This window comes from Polyodon spathula, chromosome 9 (genome assembly GCF_017654505.1).
Source record: "Polyodon spathula isolate WHYD16114869_AA chromosome 9, ASM1765450v1, whole genome shotgun sequence".
Taxonomy (NCBI): domain Eukaryota; kingdom Metazoa; phylum Chordata; class Actinopteri; order Acipenseriformes; family Polyodontidae; genus Polyodon; species Polyodon spathula.
Window position 1 is genome coordinate 48,921,266 of NC_054542.1, and position 10,589 is coordinate 48,931,854.

Here is a 10,589-nt window from a genome sequence, read left to right on the forward strand (position 1 = left end):
CAGGGTGCGTACATCCCCGCACTCAGCTCCCCTACATTATGTAATGAAACCAAAATCTATCAGAGCTGTATAACAGCATCCGCAATGTTTATGCAAAGACGAGCATGGAATATATAACTGTACATAACTGAAGTTTAGCTTCGATTTGTGGTTCAACAAACAGCTTTTTACCTCACATGCTACAAGTTGGTTTCTGTTGGAAAGGCTGCAGTATTGAACTAAACCTTGGCAGAGAGGAAGTCATTATGACATTGTTGAGATTCTGTGTGGTCTTGAACTGTGCAAGGTGATATTGAATATATGACATCAGTGTAAAGGTCTTTGTCTGTAGAGAAAATTGATAAACATTTAAAACTTGCAGTATGATTAATGAATACACTTTGCGCTGCGTATCGAAGAATGACTTTCTGATAGAATTACAGATAAGGTGAAATGGAATTTTAATGACATGCAGCTTTGAATCAGTGACCTCTTTACAAACTTCATAGATGCTGGATATGTATAGTGTTCTTCCAATAGGCTCCAATATCTAGATGGTTTCCCAGTACAGCGCAATATCTGAAGTTGAAATCACTACTGTGACCTCAGCATAGCTCTCACAATTGTTCCTAACCTTCAAATACATCTAATACATCAGTGTAACCATTAACCTGCCCCTGCAAAACTTTGCCTCTATGAAGAAAGTTCTCACTGTAGAGAAATATTAAGAGACCAAAAATGCATTATTTTTCAGTGGATGTTTCTCCAGTTTAAAGATCGGTTTACCTTTCTTCTGGGAGAAAGTCAGCACGCATCTTGAAGTAAGCATAGGCACTCAAAAAGTGTCTCCCTGGGAGTGCTTATATTCATATGTCTCTATAAAGCTGTGAGCTTTAATCTTGGCATGTTGGTAGCTGGTTATTGCTAACCTGCTGATAGTCAACAGCAGTATTTCTGCTAGTAAGCGGAGCATGTGCTCTTGAGTTCAACCAAAGTGCACCCTCTTTTCTGTATATGATACTCTCAGGGAAGTGGTTTCACCAGAAATGTCAAACCACAACCTGGTTCTTTTTCAGAACCACCCCCCCCCTCCCCCCACCCACCCACCCACCCCCCCCCCCCCCCCCCCCCAGAACCACCCAACCCCCCCCCCCCCCCCCCCCCCCCCCCGTTATACGTCAGTGTCACATGTCATACAGTATGTATTTGCTACATAGACAAAATCTATTTTTCTATAAAGACAGCTTATGTCTGGTAAATTTAGTTTTCATTAATAATATGAACCCTTTTTTAATTCATCTAACCCTACAAAAACAAACAAGAAACAACTTAGTTGCAGAGAGGAGCAGATACATTGTTGTTCTAAGTAGTTTCTTGTTAGTTGCAGAGAGGAGCAGATACATTGTTGTTCTAAGAAGTTTCTTGTTAGTTGCAGAGAGGAGCAGATACATTGTTGTTCTAAGTAGTTTCTTGTTAGTTGCAGAGAGGAGCAGATACATTGTTGTTCTAAGTAGTTTCTTGTTAGTTGCAGAGAGGAGCAGATACATTGTTGTTCTAAGTGGTTTATTGTTAGTTGCAGAGAGGAGCAGATACATTGTTGTTCTAAGTGGTTTCTTGTTAGTTGCAGAGAGGAGCAGATACATTGTTGTTCTAAGTGGTTTCTTGTTAGTTGCAGAGAGGAGCAGATACATTGTTGTTCTAAGTGGTTTCTTGTTAGTTGCAGAGAGGAGCAGATACATTGTTGTTCTAAGTGGTTTCTTGTTAGTTGTGTTGTATTAAAATGATATTATCCTTTGACATTGCCTTTGCACTTCAAATCTTTACCCCTCTTTAGTTCTTAAATACATTGGAAAATGATCTTAAAGCAAGTCTCTCCTAGCCTCCTGCACCAAAGCTCACCCCAGGACTGCATTCTGAATCCTCTAAAGGATGTCTCAAGTTATAGTTTTTGTTCTTCTACAGGGTGGAAAAATCCCAATCCGATGGACAGCACCAGAAGCGATAGCATACAGGAAGTTTTCCTCAGTCAGCGACATCTGGAGTTACGGAATTGTGATGTGGGAAGTGATGTCATATGGAGAGAGGCCTTACTGGGAGATGTCCAATCAGGATGTAAGTAACCTTCAGACTTTTAAGGTCCATATCAAAGCTGAGTGCACCAAGGTGACCCTTTCATTTTTGTTTTGTGAAAGGTAAACTCACCAGTAATTCTACAAACACAGCGGTAAACAAGAAAAAGACAATGTCTAATTTGAAAAATGTAAATAGGTCTCATGTTCATTAAACAATTTGAGAATATTGCTTTCATCTTTGTGAAAGGACCCATCATATTAAATACATGCCGTGTGAACACTGAACACTAGTGTGAATGAGCTAAATCTCTACATTACTCACTGTGTGAAGTGTCACTTCTAACATGTCAGAGATTGTAGTGGCTGCCACTTCCCATCACAATGAAGCTGGCAGCAGCGAAGCAGCTTTTAAAAGGAAAATGTCTGTTTGCAATGATATCACACTGATGGAGCACACTGTACATCTGAGCAAAGGATTACAAACACAGTAAGGTTACAGGGTACACTTGAGTACAAGTCACAACTTTGTTAAAAAGGCAGGTGGGGATAATAAGTATAGGGTTCTCTTGTGTACAAGTCACAGGTTTGTTAAAAGTGGCTTTGCTGGTAGTATTATCAGCAAAAATCATTGTAAACACATTTAAAAATATGGGTAATATTCCAATACATGAATACTGTACACTGTAATTACAGCATAGTTACACAGTGAATCACACCATCACATGTGTAAATACAGTAATTACAAAAGACTCTAAACAACTGCCAATGTTTGTTTGTTTTGTTAATAATCATGTGGTTGCATTGTAAGTACACAATCATATGTATAATAACTGTGCTGTTACAGCATAATCAGTGCAGTTAGTCTATTCATGATTCTGTATTACACTGTAGCATTGGGGCTGTAATAAACGTATTTCCTAACCCATAATCGGCTAGTTTATTTTAGCAGCATGGCGGTTGAGATGGTCTGCTTTCCCAGCCTGCCTCCTCAGACCCACAGCCGCAGATTATCTTGCATTGAGCTGGTAATGCTGAAGCCTAAAGTAATGATCCTTTTCAAGAAGCAGACGAGGAGTGCGGAGTAAAGAAACATTGACAGTCATAAATCAGAACCAGACTGTCTAGCATGAATAGATTGAAGACAGGGACCTCGGCCAACCTCCTGAACTATAAGAAAAACTTATGTAGCGCAATATTGCTGAAGGGCAATATACATGTGCATCAGTATATGTAATCCATGCTATAACATGTCACAATGTGACAGGGACATTTTATTACATGCAAACAAAATTAGAATAAATGATTGTAATGTTGTTTATAATAATCTGGCTTCCACCAGGGGAAGCACATATAGTTGTTGACCCTGCCAAGTGTTTAATCCAGGCGAATCAGAGCAGAGACTCCACAGAAGAAGTTTAAAAGGAGTACAGTGTCAAGTGACATTCAGTTCATCTCTGCGTAGTTGGATACTTGTATGAGGTCTGTGAGTGACAAAATCCATATAAGGTAAAATTTACTTGAATTAGGAGTTCTTTTAAAAACTAGAATCTCCACAAGGGTTAGTTTTGGGCATTGTAAAAGCAGCAAAACTAAATGCCTTTATCTTTTCCTCTGAACTTGAGTTCATATCGCACTCTCAAGTTGAGCATACTTCTTGCAGTCTGGCTCCAATATGTTTACAACACCTTTACTGCCTCAAGAAGTGTCCTTGGTATTTAATTACTTCATCGCCTTTGGTGCTTGTTGTTCCACAAAGCAGTTGGTCTGCCCTCCTGCTGCTTGCTTTTCTCACCTCTCCAATACGTTTGGGGAATGTGTGATGTCAAATTTTAAGTAGCAAGATGTCTCTCCTGCTGGCCCTAAAGTTTGAATGAAGCTACTACTTGCTTCTAAATCAGAGGATCCTATAAAGCCCAGGTGTAGATGAGTCTCAAGACAAAGGTGAGGAGAGGTGAATCAACATTGTAATCTTAATAGCATCCTGGCAGCATTGTAATTGGTATAGTATTCAGAGCTAAGCTCATTACTCACAAATAGACCGGGCACTGTCATGGAGTCTTGAGTGAGAGTTCATGTACTGTTTATATTCCCGTACTAAGTTACTACAATGGAGACCACGCAATAGAATCCCTGGTTAGTTAAATCAATGTTGTAAATGCAGTCTTTGCTGTTCTAACAAGACAAGCATGTCAAATAGGTACCCAGTCCAGTGAATAGGATCTACCACATATTCCAGCTCTCAACTGCAAGCAAGCCTTAGTCACTATCAGATCAAGTATGTTTCAGCAAATGTCAAAGCACAATATAAACATAATTGTTGTTGATGTTTTAGAGGGCTGTGAATGATATTCCTGGAGTTTCATTTTGATTGGTATGTATATCAATACATTAAAAGTGCTGCTAGTAGTAATTGGCACCTTTGAGGAAAATAACATGTCCTTTATACTTACCCAGTCCAAGTCAAGTTTATTGAACTCAGAGCAGGACTGTGACACATTGAAGAGAAGAACATGTCCTTTATAGTTACCCAGTCCATGTCAAGTGTATTGAACTCAGAGCTGGGCTGTGAAACATTGAAGAGAAGAACATGTCCTTTATACTTACCCAGTCCAAGTCAAGTGTATTCAGCTCAGAGCAGGGCTGTGACACATTAGCTGGGCAGCTGGGTAGAAGTGTATGCTGTGATTACCCCTAGGGTTAGGGCTGTAGATAGAAAGTCTTTTAACAAGCACTGGTATTTGGAAGCTTGCTAGATTCAGCTTTGGAGGGGTCAGAGGACTGAGAGGAGCTGGACAGAAAATGAAAACAAATATTAACTGAAATTGCTCTGGGGCACAACAGAAGTGTTTTCAGCCAGTTTGCATTCAGGTGCCTTGACAGCATGATGCATTGTATTAATTCCTTTTCCCTACCTGGAGGTCCCTAAGAGAGAAGGCCCAGCTGTAGAGAGCAGAGACAAAAACACATTCAATTAACACCAGACTGCTGGAATACCCAAGCAGCTCCCTGGCAAACAGTCCTGGAAACCTGGAAGACCTCTGAGAGGTGTCATGGATGAAAGCCACTTCCACACACGCACTAATTACATGGGAGGTCCTGCCAGAATGTATTTCTGTTTGTGGATACATGCACAACAAGGTCCTTTGTGAAAAAAGGGGATCGATGCTTAATTTTTTCATTCTGAAGGCTGCAGTCGAAGGTATTTTGTGTTCATCGGGCAGGTACTGAAAGCTAGAACCGATGCAACGTGCTGCTAGTGACCTCTAGTGAGATGCACCTGAATCTGCATCATACTCTATCAGTACAAAGTTCATGCTGAGTTAAAATAAATCATGCACTTTATTTCTTTACATTTCTATAAATAAAGCTGTCACCTGTTTACTGAGCTGAGTGATGATCACTTGTGAAAATATGATATCACGCATCATGTGTTGTTGTTTCTCCTTCCGCACCTTTCTGCTTTGTATATAGCGTCAATAACACTGCTGGTTTCTTCATTTGCAGTAAGGTTTGGAGGTAAAAAAATCACACAAACACATTTTTCTTTCATTTAGACAGTTTGGTTCACTGTCACTCTCACTGAATCGGTCCTGCTGTGTAGGCAGGTAGGAAGCTGACAGGGAAGCCACAGCTACCCTACACTACCTCAGAGCTACCCTACAGCTGCCTCACAGCTGGCCTACAGCTACCTCACAGCTACCCTACAGCTACCTCACAGCTACCTCACAGCTACCCTACAGCTACCTCACAGCTACCTCACAGCTACCCTACAGCTACCTCACAGCTACCTCACAGCTACCCTACAGCTGCCTCACAGCTGGCCTACAGCTACCTCACAGCTACCCTACAGCTACCTCACAGCTACCCTACAGCTACCTCACAGCTACCTCACAGCTACCCTACAGCTACCTCACAGCTACCCTACAGCTACCTCACAGCTACCTCACAGCTACCTTACAGCTACCTCACAGCTACCTCACAGCTACCCTACAGCTGCCTCACAGCTGCCTCACAGCTGCCTCACAGCTGGCCTACAGCTACCTCACAGCTACCCTACAGCTGCCTCACAGCTACCCTACAGCTACCTCACATCTGCCCTACAGCTACCTCACATCTGCCCTACAGCTACCTCATAGCTAACTCACAGCTACCCTGCAGTTACCTCACAGCTTCCCTACAGCTACCTCACAGCTACCCTACAGCTACCTCACAGCTATCCCACAGCTATAACTGGGCCCTTGTATTCTCTCATTGTCTCTGCAGGTGATTCTGTCAATTGAAGAAGGGTACCGTCTTCCTGCCCCTATGGGGTGCCCAGTGACCCTTCACCAGCTCATGTTGCAATGCTGGCAGAAGGAGAGGAGCCACCGGCCCACCTTCACAGAGCTTGTGAGCTTTCTGGACAAGCTGATCCGCAACCCCAGCAGCCTGCAGACACTGGTGGAGGACGTGCAAGGGTTAGGCCTGACTTCAAACACTCAATCACAGGATATACAGTAGTACTGTGCAGAAACTTTGTACAAAAAATAAATACATTCATAAAATAAAAATAACAACAGCAGGTGTGCCATTAGATTTGGCTGAGGATTCGAAAAGCAAACTGTTATAGGTGAGATGAATTTGAATTAAAAGAGTATTCTTCAATGCAGTACAAAGTCATCTTTAGTAAACCTTGGATGTGCTTCAGTATGTATTGAGAGTTTGATACCACTGGGGAGGGCCCAGGAGAAATAAGTTGTTATATATATATATATATATATATATATATATATATATATATATATATATATATATATATATATATATATATATATATATATATATATAGAGATAAATTTTAAAAATATATATATATAGTTTTCCGGAATCCCCCGGAGATGTCCCAGAATACCCCTTGTTTATCTCCATTGGAGATTGGCTGGATTCAATAAAGATGAGTCAGTACAAGAACAACTTCATGGCTTCGGGCTTCACTACACTGGACTGTGTGTCACGGATGAGCATCGAGTAAGTGAACGTAAACACCAGGCCACATTGCTGCACTCCAACCACACTGTGGCCCTTAACATTTTAAAATCAAAATGATGCTGCTCTCTCAACCTCTCGTCCTCTCGCTATCCACCTTCCTCCTTCACTCTGTCGAGTGGATTTTGACCTGTCTTTCACTTGAGGTCCTGCTTCCAGGAGGCTAGGGCACTCCCAGAACTCGTGTGCATTTGTAAGCACGGATGTCCTAACCTCTTGTGTTTTCTTCTCCTTTTCCAGTGATGTCAGGAGGATTGGAGTCACACTAATTGGCCACCAGAGAAGAATAGTGAGCAGTATACAGACGTTGAGGTTGCAGATGATGCACTTACAAGAGAATGGATTTCATGTATGAAAAACAGACAACAGTCCATGTCCTGTGCCTCAGCAATTTCAATTGGAAGACTTTTTTTTTTTTTTTCCCCAACTGCAAGACTTGCGACAGCTTGTGCATCTAGAACATTTTTCAGATATGAAGTACACAGTGGCTTTCTTTGACTTCCAATAAAGATGCTCTCAATAATCAAGACTGTTTTCAAAGACTAGAAGGAGATCCAATCCAACTATTGGAGACTTGATGATTGCTTTTCACTTTAAATAATATTTCACGGTTGTATAGCCGAATAATACAATAGTATTACTACATTTAGAATGGTATGGTATATTTGGGGACATACTGTAATCTATATTTTACTTTTCATGTTTAGTGACCATGTAGCTGCTAATATCAGATGTGCAATCAAACGATTGTCCTTAATATAATAATTACTTTATAGTTTATTAAGAGTCATGGGGTATTATTCTATTTTTTTTAATACTTCCCAGGATAACTGGTATGGTGATACTTGAAACTGTTAACAGTCTATTTAAATAAGAACTACTGAATGTTGTCAACTTTAAAGTGTATAATCCATTTACAGATTATTATCTTAACCTGATATTTATATGTGTGAAGTCCTGTATGTGAAAACCCTAGTCAACTTTGATTATGTTTGAGTTTTTTTTTTTTCAGTTCTTTAATTACTGCTTTATTTAATGCAACAATATATGCAGTTGTTTTTAAGCATAGCTCAACAGTCTTTATTTGATTCAAATAGACATATTTAACAGTAGAGTAATTTTGACGCCACGCACTCCAGTTTTGAGTTTTATGCTAGAATGCAGTTTCACAGGGGAAAATAAGTGTTTTAATCCCAAACAGCTAGTTTAGTTTAGCCCCTCTCATATTAACTACCTGTGCTATAGGGGTCGTGCTGGAACAGCACATTGTACTGGGTAATTTAGAAAGCAATTTGAGTTGTACAATATCTGTGAACTGTTGTTGTGCAGTAACTTTGAAAACAATGTATTGTGAGGTCATAAAGTTAAAATGTGAGTTGCTTGTAGAAAATGATGAAAAAACACAGTGTGGTGCAAGGCCAATGCCCCCCATTCTTACTCATTCTTAGCAATGGGCCATTTACTGCCATGTTTGGGTTGGATAAGCCCTCTGGAGGGGAAATGAGTGAACTGCATGCAAAAAAAAAAAAAGAAATAGGGTTCATGGGGAAATCTATTCTGGGAAGTGGAGTAAATAAAATAGCGGGAAAACAGAAAAAGAGAGAGAAAGAGCCTGGGGATCAGTATGAAAAGTATGCCATATATTTGCCATGTAGCACCTACATGTGTACCTCTTAATAACAAAACTCTTTCAAGATGTGTTCAGCTACATGTGCAGCGCGCCTTCCCAGGTAAAAGCTTGAGACTGGCTCTGCTTTCACAGCCATGGCAGTATGCAAAGACAATGAATGCATAGGAACTGGTGTTTAGCAAATGTTACTGCTGAGCAATGTAATGAGATTTTTTGTACAAAGTACAAGTTACTTATAATTCTTGTATTTTATTTTTCTATAATTTCCAAAGAGGCATTGTCAGGTCTTACAGACTAAAATAAAAGTTCTAGTTCTGATGGTTACCTATAGCATCTGACTCGTGAGTATTTATTTACCATAACAGTCTTTAGGTAAACTAGCCATAATAGCAAGAGTCCAAGCAAGCATGGATTGTACTTTCTCTTCAGGATCCTTGCAGGAATTAAACCAAATTACAACAGGCAGCACTATGTAGCATGTAAAATAAACCATAACATGTACTACTGTAAGTTAAAATCACATAATAAGCATACACTGACTGCACGAGACATGAATGAACCGCTACTGAATCCCACAATGCTTAGTTCTAAGCCAATTGTTTGAGTGTAAAAGGGTGAGTCTTGTCCATTGTCAAAGGTTTCTGTGATTTGGAGCACCATGTCTACTGATTGTTGCAATATGTTGCACGCTTCATATTAAAACTGTATGACTGTTATGTTTATCCTTGATGTTGTGTAAAGATTCTTGCAACGGTTGCCATTAAAAGATCTCCAGAAATGTATTTTTCATAATAACAACAACAAAAAATAACTTATCGGGAAAACAGATAAATTATTCAGAAGGCAGGTAAACCCTGTCTATTTTAGGTTAAAAAAAAAGGAGCGAGAGAACTAAACAGACAAGTCATTCTCATTCATTGCTGCAGCCCTTTCATCTCATTTGCCAGACAATTGTCAAGTGGAGTATGACAGTATATGCGAGTGTAGGAGACACTGCATGCATTCAGCTGTTTACTGGTTTAAAGCTTGTCGGACCGTCATTGCTGTTGGAGTCTGCCTGTTTAATGTTTTTTTTTTTTTAAACCAAGGCATTCCATATGGATGTTTAAGCAATAATTTGTATTTAAGTTTGTTTTGTGGCAGGGAAGACTGACCCAGCTCAGAACCTGACAGAAAAAGAAAAAGAAATGGAATGAGAATATTAAGGGCCTTAAACAAGAAGATATCCACCGACAGCAGGAGTTGCTGCATCTGCTGGAGTTGCTACTGCCAGAGCCAGAATTGCTGCTGCCGGAGTTGCTATTGCCAGAGTCAGAATTGCTGCTGCCGGAGTTGCTATTGCCAGAGTCAGAATTGCTGCTGCCGGAGTTGCTATTGCCAGAGTCAGAATTGCTGCTGCCGGAGTTGCTATTGCCAGAGTCAGAATTGCTGCTGCCGGAGTTGCTACTGCCAGAGTCAGAATTGCTGCTGCTGGAGTTGCTACTGCCAGAGTCAGAATTGCTGCTGCTGGAGTTGCTACTGCCAGAGTCAGAATTGCTGCTGCCGGAGTTGCTATTGCCAGAGTCAGAATTGCTGCTGCCGGAGCTGCTACTGCCAGAGTCAGAATTGCTGCTGCTGGAGTTGCTATTGCCAGAGTCAGAATTGCTGCTGCCGGAGCTGCTACTGCCAGAGTCAGAATTGCTGCTGCTGGAGTTGCTACTGCCAGAGTCAGAATTGCTGCTGCCGGAGCTGCTACTGCCAGAGTCAGAATTGCTGCTGTTGGAGTTGCTATTGCCAGAGTCAGAATTGCTGCTGCTGGAGTTGCTACTGCCAGAGTCAGAATTGCTGCTGCTGCTGCCAGAGTCAGAATTGCTGCTGCCGGAGCTGCTACTGCCAGAGTCAGA

The 10,589-nt window shown here is 40.9% G+C and overlaps 1 protein-coding gene across 1 annotated transcript in view; it reads left to right on the forward strand.

Moving 5' to 3' along the window:
- The window catches only part of LOC121320980 (ephrin type-A receptor 6-like), a 40,973-nt gene extending 31,988 nt beyond the window's left edge, over nucleotides 1-8,985 (forward strand). The window contains exons 10-13 of the mRNA XM_041259845.1: nucleotides 1,942-2,091; nucleotides 6,315-6,508; nucleotides 6,909-7,058; nucleotides 7,317-8,985. Of these exons, the coding sequence (XP_041115779.1) occupies nucleotides 1,942-2,091; nucleotides 6,315-6,508; nucleotides 6,909-7,058; nucleotides 7,317-7,431 (609 nt within the window). The 3' untranslated portion in view covers nucleotides 7,432-8,985. The remainder of the gene's footprint in view (nucleotides 1-1,941; nucleotides 2,092-6,314; nucleotides 6,509-6,908; nucleotides 7,059-7,316) is intronic.
- The last annotated feature ends 1,604 nt before the right edge of the window (nucleotides 8,986-10,589 follow it).